The sequence below is a fragment of the Melopsittacus undulatus genome, chromosome 6 (genome assembly GCF_012275295.1).
Source record: "Melopsittacus undulatus isolate bMelUnd1 chromosome 6, bMelUnd1.mat.Z, whole genome shotgun sequence".
Classification (NCBI taxonomy): Eukaryota; Metazoa; Chordata; class Aves; order Psittaciformes; family Psittaculidae; genus Melopsittacus; species Melopsittacus undulatus.
The window spans coordinates 22,180,752-22,195,552 of record NC_047532.1 but is presented as its reverse complement, the minus strand read 5'-3'; the positions used below and the strand labels follow the sequence as shown (position 1 = coordinate 22,195,552).

Below are 14,801 nucleotides of genomic sequence, written 5' to 3'. Positions count from 1 at the left end.
TCATCGGCAAACTTGCTGAGGGCACACTCAATTCCATTGTCCATGTCAACGACAAAGATATTAAACAAGACTGGTCCCAACACCGATCCCTGAGGGACACCACTCGTTACTGGTCTCCAGCTGGACACTGAGCCGTAGGCCACAACTCTTTGAGTGCGACCATCCAGCCAGTTCTTTATCCACCGAGTGGTCCACCTATCAAATTGATGTCTCTCCAATTGAGAGACAAGGATGTTGTGCGGGACAGTGTCGAACGCTTTGCACAAGTCCAGGTAGATGACATCAACTGCTCCACCCCTGTCCATCACTTTTGTAGCCCCGTCATAGAAGGCCATCAAATTGGTCAGGCAGGATTTTCCCCTAGTAAAGCCATGCTGGCTGTCACCAAGCACCTTGCTGTTTTTCATGTGCCCTAGCATGCCTTCCAAGAGAATCTGCTCCCAGATTTTGCCAGGCACAGAAGTGAGACTGACTGGTCTGTAATTCCCCGGGTCATCCATTTTCCCCTTCTTGAAAATTGAGTTTATATTTCCCTTTTTCCAGTCATCAGGAACTTCACCTCTCTGCCATGATTTTTCAAATACGATGGCCAGTGGCTTTGCAACTTCATACGCCAGCTCCTTCAGGATGGATTTCATCAGGTGCTGTGGACTTGTGTACATTCAGGTTCCTAGGTGGTCTCGAACCAGATCCTCTCCTACAGTGAGCCCAAAGTCTAAGTTTTCACAGTCCCTGCGTCCGCCTTCCAAGACTTGGGTGCTGTGGTCAGAGCTTTTGCCAGTGAAGACCGAGGCAACGAAGCCATTCAGAAAAAAATTCAGAAAAGAATTCTCCTCAAATAAGCCATTTTCATCATTATATTTAGCTTTAATTCATATCAGATGACAAAAAAAAGGGTGGGGGTGGGGGTGGGGGTAGGGGTGGGGGTGGTGGTAGGAGGAGGAGAGGAAGGGGCTGGAAAGGCAGGCAGACAACAAACTCTATATGTTTTTATAGTGCCTTTTGTTATCAAAAATGAGATATTTGGATCAGTCTCTGAGATATCACTGTCAGTAGTTAAGGAATTTTCACCATGGAGTTGAATACTTACAGCATTGACAGTAGCTGGAAATACTTCAGTGGTTATTGTTGAAGTCATTAGTCTAGCTGAAGTAATGCTGGCATGTTTTCCCTCTGGGTAGAATTCCTCAGTCTAATTGTCTCCTCTTTGCCAGACCATATTTGATATCTTCAAGTTTGGAGACTGGACGTTTTCCAGTAATTAATGGCTTTTCTCGGTTATAGATTGAAATTATTTCCTTCTGTGAATTAGTCTATTATCCAGTAGTGAAGCTATTGAATTCCAGAGCATTTAAACAGGATAACTTACAATGGGGTTAATACAGAAAACATACTGTCACAAAGCCACATGAAAGCTATGTAGGAGATGCTTAGTTCACGTGTAATTTTTTTACAAGAATGAAAAAGTGTTGACTTTAAAAATAGAAATAAATAAATACATTATGATTTGCTGTTGGTATTATATTCTAATGACCTAAACTGAATATTAATTCAGTCCAATACAAGTCCATGCACTCACAGACTTGCATTGTCACTTCACCTAACCTCCTGAATAGTACTGACAATCAAATTTCATCAAGCTACTCTTGTCTTGAGTACTATAACTTGGGTTTGACAAAAGTACATGATGAACTCAATGCCTCTGATGCCCAGACTAGACTCCTTAAAGTACTTTGTCCACTCAGAGCATAATTAGCCTGTGGTTTCAGAAATCAATGAATACTGTTGCACAATGGGAAATAATAGCCTCTGTAGTCACTGTTTTATGGCCTTCCATGTTATTTGAGCTATTACTTCTCTCAAAGCAATTTTGCCACATCTTTTATTGTATTCTGCTTTTTAAGTCCAAAGTGGAACATAATACAGATCTCAATGGTAAAAGCAAGAAATGTTTTTAATACTGTTTCAGATATCTTACAGCAAATTATTTTTCCAAAGGACAACATTTACTGAAGATAATGTAGTACTTCATAATTCACCATCTATTTTTAAGTAGCAGATTCAAACCTGTGAAGAGGGACTTCTAGTTAAACATTGAGCCTTGTTGTCCTTTCTACATATGGATCTGTCCTTGTTGCCCAAATAAAGGCTTCCTAAGAAAGCTCTTAAATCATGTTATAACATGTTTTAGCAAAAACGTTTTTGGTAGAATTCAGTTTTATTTTTTTCCATCCAAAATGCTGCTAAAATGGTAAATGTAAACTGGAAGAATTTATCTCCCCAGGGCCATGAAGGTAGTCTGGAAATGTGAGATGTAAGGATTCGTGTTCATCCTGACATCCAGTCTTGTGTTTTACTTGCCATTAGATGGGACATTGTTGAAGAAGCCAGAGAGATCATAACCTCCAAGTGATGACCCTTGTGAAACTGGCTGTAGGAGACATCATCTTGTAGCTTTTGGGAATTAGATATAGATGGAGTAATCCTGATATGGTTATTTCTTTGGATGCATTGAACATCTGTTAGATGCAGTTCAATGAATCCCAAGATTTGGTGCATGTAGTGTACAATCTCTGCAGCTACTAGGGAACTATTTCCTCTACAAGAAAACAACTTACAGATTCTAATGTAATATGCAAAAGAAAGTTTGAATTTAGACAAATACCAGAATGTGTCATGCTGAGTTTATGTATTTTGAGTCAGAAAGTTGTGCAGAGTTTTCAGAAATTAATGTTGGAAATAACGAGAACCAGGTGCATTGGGAATTAAAAAACTTTGTGTCTTATTTCCCTGCTATTCTAAGTAATATGTTATTATACAGTGCCTACTGAAGTACTGGGGGGATAGGTTTATGCAGCATAAATTGTGGCATTTATATAAATGGAGGAAAGGGTTAAACAATGTGATTGAGATACATCTTCTTTCATGGTGCTGATTTTATGCCAGCATTACAGTAAATAGAAAATGCAATGGGAAGTTTGTAAGGAATCACAATATCCACTTTATTTTTATTTTTATTTGCTTGTTTGTTTTTTGTTGGGGGTGTGTGGGTTTTGGGTTTTTTTGTGTGTGTGAGGTCTGAATTTTTGGAGGGGGGATTTTTTTTTGTTTGTTTGTTTGTTTTAAGTACAGTTCTATTTTCAGAGCTGAAACAAAACTTCCACTTGGACTACCTATTCAGTTCTGCAGGGGCATAGTTATCTACTGGGAAACTCCTCCCAGTAAAGGACAGATGTGATGCTCACTTTCATTTTAGCAAAAATATTCTGATTGTGCATGTATTGTTTTACTTTTCAATTTATGGATGAGTTCCAATGAAAACAAGCAAGTTAGCAACAAAAGTAAAATCTGGATTGGGAATGATGATATTAAATAACTGGGAAGTTTCTGAAACCCTTCTGCTGGTTGCATTCAGAGAAACATTGAAACCTGCCCACTGCAGGCAGCGCGAATCCAGCATGTTCCCATTCATAAGCACTTCACCTTGTTTTCATTCCATGTGCTTGAAGGAAGCAAACCAAGACACTTATGATGTGTCTCAATTATGCTCTCTCTAATCCCTGACTAGTAAACTTGACATAGGGTGTCTGCCGGGAAGCTGAGGCTGGGTAATTAGATCTGTGTGGGGTGAGTGTCCTGGTTTGAGCAGTAGCAGTCATTTTTCTCCTTCTTGGTAGCTGTTGCAGTGTTGTGTTTTGACTTTTGGGCTGAGAACGGTTGCTGATAGCAAGCATGTTTTGAATTACTGCTCGAATGTTTGGTTTGCCCAAGGCCTTTTCTGAGCTCATGCTCTGCTAGGGAGGAGGGGAAGCCGGGAGGAAGGAGAGACAGGACACCTGACCCAGGCTAGCCAAAGAGGTATTCCATACCATAGCACGTCATGCCCAGGAGGTAACCAGGAGAGACCCGGAAGGGCTGGAGCTCTGGGGGGATGTAGGAGGTATCGGTCAGTGCTCGGTCTGGCAGGGTGAGATGAGTTATGGGTCGGTGGCTGGTGAGGTGTTGTATTCTCTTCACTTGTTATTGGCTTTATCATTATTATTTGTAGTAGTAGTAGCAGTAGTGATTTGTGTTATGCCTTAGCTATTAAACTGTGCTTATCTCAATCTGTGGGGGCTACATTCTTTGGATTCTCCTTCGTAACTCTCCGGGAGTTGGGGGAGCAAAGGGGGGGAGTGAATGAACGAGCTGTGTGTGGACTTGATTTAAACCACAACAGTGAGGAAAGGAAGAGCAATGTGGTCTTCATCCTTGATTTCTGCTCTTGGCAGGTTTTGCATTGTTGCGTCTATAAAGCAAAGATGTAGGTTAATGGGAGCCACTCCTTGGACATTAGTGAGTTTGAGGTCAGGCCCTGTTATGGAAATAGACTCTTCATGTGCTTGAACCAAATATGGACATGCTTCTGCATTTACTTGCGGGTGAACAGAGCAGTCCTTCTATTTCAGAGCCTGCCACAAGAAGGAGTGACAGAGCAGGTCAGCTGGGGAAAAGCCTTCTTCAGAACCTGAGCCTGCCTTTTAGTTCAAATACTCCCACCTGCCTACTCTAGGGAGAAATTAATCAGTTGGATCTTAATTTCTAGCTTCTACAGGTACAAAATTAATCACCCCAAACAAAATGGCAGTCAGTGATTCACATCAACTTCAGTTAAATTACCTTTAACATACAACTATCTCTGTGCCTGGATAGTTAATCCATAAACCGTTACAGAAATCCAACTTTCTCAGTTGTATCCACCACCATGTGCCATCTATGTAATAAACTTACATGCCTCACACTGTCACTGGCATTAAATATTTGAAACTGCCCGTGGTACACTGTGGAGGGCTCCCAGAGCAATCCTTCAAGAGCATCTAGGTGCTTCCAGCCCAGGATCCCAAGCATGGTGGAAACAGTGCTACTGCTGCCACATGATGTTCAAGACCCTAGAAACTTAGTCCTATGTGACTGAAGGAGAAGTTCACATCCTGACAGAAAACAGCACTACTTCTTATCAGTCTTTCCTGCATGCTTCTAGTGAGTTCAGTAAAGCTCATCAGATAATGCTTAACTTAAAGTTTCTCTGCCTCATTCCAGCCATGCTGTCTCTCACCCCCTCTTTCAAATCTTCGCATAACATGATGGTGCTGCAGTGGGTTTCATATATAAATTGTAAAGTCGTGATGCATTTCCCAGCTGTGTTTTCTGCATAAATGTCTTTCTTGTTTTGTTTTGAAATTCGGGAAAGTGTTGCCTGGAATTTTTCTTCCCCATTTGCTAAGCTGTTTTCCTTCTGTCTTATCTCTTGCTTGGGACCAAAATGTTTAGATTTGAGTGGTAACATCTCACTCGTTCACATCCTGTCAGATGGGAGCCTTGGGTTGTTTGAGTTCACAGTATGACTAACCGTAAGCTGCATGTGACTCGAACTGAAAATGGGGTTATTGTTTATCCCTTCCTATTTAGTGCCAGTTTTCCAGAGATTTCATCTTGTTTCCAGTTTTCCAGAGATTTCATCTCGTTCTTGCTCCTCACCACCAAAGCCAGTCTGACAACCCCAGCAGACCATCTTTATCCTGGATTTTATCCATTTTACTGTCCCTGACATTACTCTGCTGCAGTCTCACTCTTACTTTAGCTTTATATTTTAGTCGGTCACGAAGCCAGGTGTTCAGCTGGTGAATTAATGCTGACTTCCTGGGTAGAAGGGAGAAGGGGTGCCTGGGGTGCTGTAGGTGCAAGATCACAGTCTGCTTCCCAAAGAGTGTGTGGCAGCTCCTAGTCCCTTGCACCTGAGCTGTAATGTAAGTTGTGCTCCTCACCTGAATCCCTGATGAGTACCCTGAGACCCTGCTCACTGCATCAGCAGGGGATGCCTGACCAGCTCTGACTTGTGCCTAAACGGGGTGAATCTTCATAGCATTCACAGGTCTTCCCTCATGACCTGGTTAGGGAAGGGGTGTCAGACAGATGATAAATAATTAATTTGTGGTTTAGACATCCAAACTGAAGCTCCCCAGTTGCAGCTTCACAACTCAGAAGCTTTCTTGCTGAGTCTCTGATGGTCACTACATCTTTCAGGTCTCCTCTGGGGCAAGCAGGTTGGGGCATGTTGCTACTGTCTGCAGTGCATTTAGATCCCTGCTCTTCAGGAGGGGAGGTAGTGCTCGGGAAGAGGTGAGTCAGGGCCACTAAACAGCTATTTATTCCCACCTTTACATCTGTTTCACTGATTTGAGCATCCTGTTTCTTTTTATTCTTAAATTCCTGCACATACTTATCTGGGTAAATGGTTTATTTCCAGTCAAGGACTAGCACTTTTAAAGATTCCCTCCTCTGCCCGCCCCCCACCCTTATTCTTCACATATGAGTGATCACAAATTATAGACTTTCTTTTTTTGATACTTCACAAGTGTTGAAAAGGCAGGTTGTTCCATGTGGCTAAACAAATGACAATTTCATCACTGGCACTTACCCAGTAATAAATGCTTTTCATGTTTAATTTGTAAAGTCTGAAAATACCAGTGAGAGATGAAGGAAGCAGTTTAGATAATATATTAACCTCTCCGAACCTTGTCCATTCTCTGAAATTCAACCTGATTCTGTTTTGGATATGTAGGAACATGCCTTTCTTTAAGACTATTCTGTCCTGTTTCTTAAACTGGGACTAAGGGAACTTTTTGCTGTGAGGCCCTTTGGTTCAACCATGCATGCAAGATCTGCTGATCTGAAATCATCTCTGCATATACACATAACCTGTGAAGAATGTGAGAGAAAAATATTAGTTTGCTGAATGAAGTTAGCTGCAGGGCCATCAAGTTCAAACCAGTTAAAACCTCCTGCCAAGCTACAAAAACATTCCGAGAAGGCACTGCAAAAAGTTCTTGCAAGGAGGTAGAGAGTTATGAAACTTTAGCAAGACTGTGTTTGCAGTGGTAAGATTTGCTATGCAGCAACTGCATGGTCCCCTGTCCCTAGTGTAGGACAAAGATGAATCTGTCCCATTATAAAAGCAATTCATATTCAAATGAGATTTCCAGCCCAGTTGTACAGTCTCAAGTGGTTTTGCTAAGCATCTGCTCTTTCATGCTGATTTAGACCAAACTTGAACACTGAATCTTTGGAGAATCATAAACAAATTGTGTTAAATTACCATTAATGGAAACACACCATGAGAAAGGGAAAGCAAGGTTGTTAATGGTATCACTGTTCTTAACTTGGACTGTGATGTCTGTAGAGGCACAGTCCTGCAGCACTGAAGTAATGTATGTAAGATCACCCACTGTTCTGAGACCTCCAGACAAGCTAAACACAGCAGGATGAGTAGCACTGGAATTTGTTTTACAGGAAGCCTTTCATTTCCTTGCTTTTGAGGGGTTAAGTGAGGCACTTCAAGTACTATTCTCCCATGAGGGCTACACTAGGGAAGGGTAGTTTTAGTTTCCCCCAGGGGCTCCATAGCAGCTTTGGCAGCAGAGGCTGCTGTTGAAAGAGAACAGCCGGATGCAATGAATCAGTGTATTCCCCAGCCACTCTGGCTGCATTTCCTTCCCATGTAGTGCTGTCCACTTTTCAGACTACTGTGTCCAATACTGGTCCCCAGCCCTGCACTGCTTCTCTTGACAGATGGGTATGCCCCAGAGGCCTCCAACTTTGGTTTTCAAAAGGTCTGGACTGGAACAATATTAATTGTTGATGCTTTTATTGCTTCTTTTTATGTCATCTGGGGAATGCAGTGAATAGAATGTGAATGTATTGTTGTATGCAGTAAGAGTTTCAATATGAGCTGCTTGTGGTCCTTAGTAACATTAAGTGTTCATTAAACTTATGAAAATCTCACCATCATGCGCTCAGGTATGGCTTTGGGAAAACTCAGGGTATCAAACTCAAGCTCTGATCAGGAGTTCTTAATTCATTAAAATCCTTCAATATCAAGGTGTCAAAAGACTTCACCTGCAAAAATCAGATTTCTGCTGCCCTGGGAAATCTGTTGCATCTCTGGTGAGCCTGGCTGGTTATCCAGATCAGAGCCCCCAAAGCACCCTTGCCACAGCACAGATTACCCTGTATTGGAAACTAGGACTGTGGCTCCTACCAAAGCAGAGGAACAAGAGCCTTGAGTGCTCTGCCTGTAGCAAGGCCCCAGTAGAAAGCCTTGGGAGATGCAGGTCTGTCTAGCCATGGGCCTTCCCACCATAGGTGGCCATCACCAATGACCAAACTCAAAGTTCAGCATTGCTAGTTTTCCAATCAGGTCACCATATTAAAATAATTCAATGCCAGAGAGGACAGAATATGTTCCCAATGCAAAATTTCACTTCTAAAAAATCTTATTTCCTATGGGTTGGTGAGGACTGAGAATGCACAAATAATTGTTTAACTTGAGTGAGTTCAGTTTTGTTACTTGAATGAAGGGTTAAACAGTTCATTTCAAAATATACAAAAAGGGAAAAAAAAGTTGCAAGAATGTGAATTAATGTGCCAAGTTTCACCCTAAAACTAACTCTTCATATTATATGTCATCCTATCATCAAAAAAGTCTATCATGGAGATGTGCCCAGGTAATGGAAATCCTTCAGAGCTGCTGTAGTAAGACTTTCCATCATGACATTTTTCATGTAAAATATATAAACACTATTACAAAAATATGTTTAAAATTGGTAATTCAAAGCATTTTCTCATGCATGTCACAATAATAAATTATATCATGTTGTAGCTGTATTGCCCTGGCATTTTCCTACTGTAGGTTATAATTTTATAACCATGCTGTATTAAAGCAGGATGCATGACAGAGTAGAACTTTAGAAAGTACAGGAACTATGATAGAAGAAACCACCTCTCTCTCTACATATATACGTTGTTTTTTTTTTTCTAAAATCAGATTCTTTTAGCTTCCAACTGCATCATGGCCTTAAAATCCACAAATCATACTCCCTTTTTCTGTTCATGTGTTTTAATGCTTTTAAATCAACTGACTATTCCTTATACAAGAATATATCATTACTAAATAAAATTAATACACATTTTACCTAATGAACAATGTTACCTGATGTAAAAGAGTGATTATTTAAAGACTGGATCCAGTTTATGTGACAAGAGAAAGACTTCCATCAGTGCCCAAGCTTCTCAGTAGGGCTACTCAATCCTTAAACCAATGGTGTTCTTTTAATGAACACAAGCAATTTTAATACAGAATTACCATCCTGATTTAAAATTCAGTTTGAAAGGGATATATCGGCTTTTCAGATATTTTATTTTTTTGCTTTTGAAGATCCTTACACGTTTTTGAGAGACAGGTAGAAATATGATTGTGTGCAACTAGTACTCAATTCCCTCTAACTATAATTACATTTATGCACATTAAAATACATAGTAACTACATTTTTAAGGTGAAAAGGGGAAATTTGTTTTATTTTATACCTGCATAATACAAGTATCTTACCAATATTCAGGTACATATAAACGTATGTGCACATACATGCGTATACGCATAGAAACATATGCATACAGTACACATACATATTCCTGTATCCGCACATCTATGGGTTATTTAACCCAAATTTCCTAGGAAAATATTTATAAATTTCCTTATAGTGTGATTGATTTATTTTATTCAATGATGAGATTTAGAACAATTCAAATATCACAGAAGTGCCACGTGCCATGTAAAAATGATAAAAACAAAACCCACACCCAAAATACCCCAAACAACCCACAAAAATCCAAACAAAAACATCCCAACAACAAAAACCCCCACAACCTGCTCTTTACCTCCTCAACTGTAATTTCTCAAGACATCATGGCTATTTCTCAGCTTTAGGCTGAGAAAGTTGGGGCTGTTCAGCGTGGAGAAGCGAAGGCTGCGTGGAGACCTCATAGCAGCCTTCCGGTATCTGAAGGGGGCCTATAGGGATGCTGGGGAGGGACTCTTCATTAGGGACTGTAGTGACAGGACAAGGGGTAACGGGTTAAAATTTAAATAGGGGAGGTTATATTGGATATGAGGAAGAAATTCTTTACTGTGAGAGTGGTGAGGCACTGGAATGGGTTGCCCAGGGAGGTTGTGAATGCTCAGTCCCTGGCAGTGTTCAAGACCAAGTTGGACAAAGGCTTGGGTGACATGGTTTAGTGTGAGGTGTCCCTGCCCATGGCAAGGGGGTTGGAACTAGATGATCTTAAGGTCCTTTCCAACTCTAACTATTCTATGATTCTATAATTCAAGAAATGCCTTCTGTATCAGAGAAACTTGAATGCAGTATTACCATTTAACTGCAATAATTAACCATGTGATTTGGCCAATCTTGTCTCTAAAAGTCTCAAATTCTTTTCATTAGTTACTGAAAAAAAAAAAAAAAGAAAAAGAAAAAATCTTTACAAGAACTGAAGTGTTCAGTTGGTACCTATGCCAGCAATGAATGCACATGCCACAATTGAATTAGGTAGCAACAAAGCAGGTGGATGATATGCTCGTTGTCATTTAAAGTATCCTCTTAGAATAGACAGAAAATTTGCTTTGAAAACATATATGTATATATATATTTCCATCTATAATTCCTGTTATTTTTTTCCTGACATCATTTAAATCACAAATTCAGTAATCTTATAAATAACGAAAATTTGGAAATTTAAGTCCCTGGGCTTCATATTGAACTGCTGCCTGAAGAAAATTTTAAGTTGTTTATGTAGAGAACTAGAAGATATTTTGCCATCATTGTTGATCTTGTAAAATATTTTGTGTGAAATTAGGTGGATTGAACAAATCTAGTTAAAGTGTATAGGAAAATCCTTGTTTTTTCTTGAAAACGTCTTCCTTACTTCCGTTTCTCATTAACCCAGTAGTTTTCCGTAGTGAGTGCCACCCTGGGCCTACTTACATCAGTGACTTTTATGCCATTAATTTAAAATGGAAGCAGGATGTGGTCCAGTAAATTATGCCCCAGAATGGTCTGCTCAGTATTGTGTTAGACCATGGGAATAGTGAAAAGAAAGCTCCTTATGAATTTAACTCTTTAAAATACTAATTCTTGTGTTTATAATGTAAGGTGCTGTTAGTCTTCTTTGATGTTCTAAAGGTTTCTCAAATTATCTGAAAGGCACTTTCAACAGGTAAGCCTCTTAAGGCAATACAGTTACCATTAAACCCCTTAGACATCCTGAACATTGAGGAAAAATGCCAATAATCCGGTAAAGTTAACTAGGCATAATTGTAAAAAATTTATTGATGACCACTGCATGACTCATTTTAATATTGCTTATAAAATCTTTGGACTACCTGAAAAAGGATAATACTGATGGATTTTGACTATAGTTGAGCTCCTAGAAAACAAATATACAAGGAAAGTTCTTACATGTAGCTTTTCTCTCCTTAGCTCTGTCATTTCTCTATTGTGAATTAGGTCCTGCAGTTATCAATGTCCTTCTACTTCTCATCTTCCATGACTATTATCCAGTGAGCTTTCCAAAGCCAACACACATTGTTTTCTAGGATCTATACTTTCCCAATACCAGGTTTACTTGGCAACTAAAATAGGATAGTCCAATATTAGTTGTTTCTTTTTTTTTTTTTTTGTCCTGAAATGCCAGTGGTTGAGAGCAAACTGGGATTGCAAAAGAGCTAAGCAGACACACACAAATGATATTCAAAGAAGTGGACCTTGTTACCAAGATTTGAAAAGTGTTCTGGGGCCTAGACTCTGCAATACCACATGCCAAACTGGATTTTTCATATTCTCGTGCTTTGCTTTTGAACTTGGACCAACATCACATTTTTCCTCCGTCATAATTCCTTTTACACCAATTTGGTTTTACTTTGATATTCTTTAATAACCAAATCATATACCATGTCTGCTCTATTCTCATGAATATCAAAGCTGTAGAATAAATATTGTTGGTGTGTGTTGGCAAGGTGCTTTTATACTTGGATTCCTCATTAATTTACATTCAATTTTAGTTATAATGACCGTAATCCATTTGATACTGTTGACCCAAACTCCCCCGAGGAAAGCTGCAGTTCTGAATTGATATTTGCCTGAGTCCGATGAATAATGTTCAAAATCACATCAGACTTCAAATCTGAATAATGTCCTGTTCTGGGATTATACTGGGGGTTGTAATTAAGTTATCTTGCAGAAATGTATCCCTGCAATATTTGATATTGTTGTACCATGTACACCATGGTCTTGGTGTACTTTAATCTGTTCTAGCTTACTTGACACTTTACTTACCTGTACCTTATCTCTGTCAGCACCTTAAGAGAACACTGGCCATCAGAAAGCAGAAGCGCCTTTCTAAAACTCATCCTTAGGTGTCTTTTCTGAAATCATATGTCTTCTCCCTGTCATGCTCAAGAAAACTCAAGTCAGTCAGTAGGACAAACTTGGTTAGTTTATTGTCCGTGACTGCTATGCAATACCACAGAAGGTGTTCAAAAACAGGCCAAAAAAAACCCTAACAGTTTAGCTATATTGATCCTACTTTGGTGTTAGGGAATAAAGTGAGTGACTTCTTGATATCTTTTTGAGCTTTGTTTTCTATGATTCTAAATTCCCAGCTGCATCCTCAGTGTGACTTTCTATCTGCAGATTTTTGGATAGCATAAGAATGTTACAAAATACAACCATGGCAAAATATATACTTGTCTCAGTCCTTTATTTCAAGTGAATATCCAATTAAACCATTCACTTCAGTATCCTGCTGGTTTTCTCATCTGTTGACTCACGCAGAATGAGGACAGAAGAGTGCTGCTGAACACCTGATTACATCCTTGCCAATGGGAAAACTGTATAGACATACACCAAGACTGCCAGCTCAGCATTAATAAGTTATATAAATAAAATACCAGAGTCCACATTAAGCTTACTCTTTACTGTTTTCTTCAATAGGCAAATGCAAATATATTTCTCCATAATTTATGTCTTGACAGATGATAATGAATGTGAAAATGCTACTCAGCCTTGTGGAGAGCATGCCAATTGCACAAACACAGTGGGAAGTTATTTCTGCATGTGTATGCCTGGTTTCAAATCCAGCAATGGTCAACAAACTTTTGTACCTAATGATGGAACCTCCTGTGTGGGTAAGTCATTAATGTCTGCCAGCTTGCTTTACATTGTCACTCTTGTTGTTTCTGTTAATTATAGAAAGCTAGCAAAATGGTTTTAGATTTGTGAAGTTTGGAGTCTGAATATAAAATTCGCTCAACTTGGACTATTATAGACTTAAAATTTCAGTGTGGCCCCACAGTTCTCACTGGTAACACAGCAGCTGCCACTGCTTTCAGTAACACTTCAATCTTGATTCTGCTTGTAATATTTTTATGCCAGAGTTTTAGACAATGAAGTTTAGGTAACACGGAAATCCCCAATCTACCTATTTATGCCACTGTTTCGCTAATTTGTGAGAAAAGTGATCATGTTCTTAAAACAAAGCAGTGACAAAGTATTCTACATTTAGGCAGTTTTGGACCAACAAAATTTCCTATGCAAGTAACCTACTATGCTCCAAAACTATGTTTTTTCATCTGGGGGCTTTGGTTGAGATATTTTTGGTAATTTTTCAAGTCTGATCAAAAGCAATGAGCAAGTTCAGTACCAAATCTGCCTCCTGTGCCATCCATCAGCCTCTGTTTCTATAGCGGTTGGGTGGAACCTGTGCAAGATTACAGGGAAGGAAAAGTTCTCTGGAAAAATTTTATTTCTGAACAGCCAAGCAATCCTTTAGGATTTCCTTTGGATGGAAGAACTGTGACTATTTTTCTTCTTTCAAACTCCTGGTAATTTTCTCTATATGTTGCAACAGTCCTCAGGGAATCAGAAAATGAGAACTAAATCTATTGCCCTTTACACCTTTATGCTGACTGTGTCTCATTCTGTATACATCTCCTGTGAGCTTGTGAGTGCTGACAGCCTCTCTTCTTACTGCTCTTAATATCAGCAGAATGGCTGCATATTAAGCCAGAAAGTGATCTAATCAACATTTCTTGCCCATTGCTCACAGCCATCTAAAATAGCTCCGCTTTACCCAGCTGCTATGAATCGTTCTTAAATTAGCTGGGATTGAGACTGTTAGCACATTAAGCTGTAAATATTCTTGCTGTTTCTGGTCCAGGCTTTGATTTTTATGTTATGACATTTTCTCAGCTTCAGAAGTTTTCTCTTCAAAGTTATTTCTCTGTTCTTGTGTCACTTTAGCATTTCACCATTAGCTTGCCTTTTTTTTTCTATTGCCCTTTTTTCTTTACTGGGTAGACTGATCTTTTTTTATCCTCTACTGGGGGTTAGTTTAACACTTTTCTTCTCCTTTTTGTAAATTCTTATGGGAAGAGGTGAGAGCTTCCAAAACTCACACTGAAATAAAAAAATTACCTTGGGCACCTTTTCTCATTATACAAGTGTACCAATTACTTTAGCAGGTAGTGATTCCTAAAGACAGCCTTTTGATCCACAATTAATTTTCTAGTTTATCTGTCAGAGAAACCATAATAGGATATTTTGTACCCAATGGATATGCTGCTGGTGGTGGCAGATATGACTTGCACACAAGCAGCTATCACCAGTGTATTCAGGATGTACTACACACCCCTAAAGCAAACACTGAAGTTGTCATTGCAAATACAGTGCAAATTATCCAGTATAATTCGGAGGACAGAGCTACCAAGTATCCATCTTACTCAAGTTTATAGGTGCCAAAATATTTTCAAATTCTGCAAAGTGTTAAGTTTTCTCTTTAATATATACGTAGAACACATATGGCAGCACCTTTGAAAATGCAGTGGTTGAATTTTGGAGAGTATGACCTTATGTTTATGTGTTTATGCCATC

General features: G+C 39.3%; 1 protein-coding gene across 3 annotated transcripts in view; it reads left to right on the top strand.

Moving 5' to 3' along the window:
- Positions 1 to 14,801, top strand: part of ADGRL4 (adhesion G protein-coupled receptor L4) — an 82,242-nt gene that overhangs the window by 29,681 nt on the left and 37,760 nt on the right. For all 3 annotated transcript variants that reach the window (XM_031050899.2, XM_005151037.4, XM_005151036.4), the window contains one exon: positions 12,905 to 13,057. In XM_031050899.2, the coding sequence (XP_030906759.2) occupies positions 12,905 to 13,057 (153 nt within the window). The remainder of the gene's footprint in view (positions 1 to 12,904; positions 13,058 to 14,801) is intronic.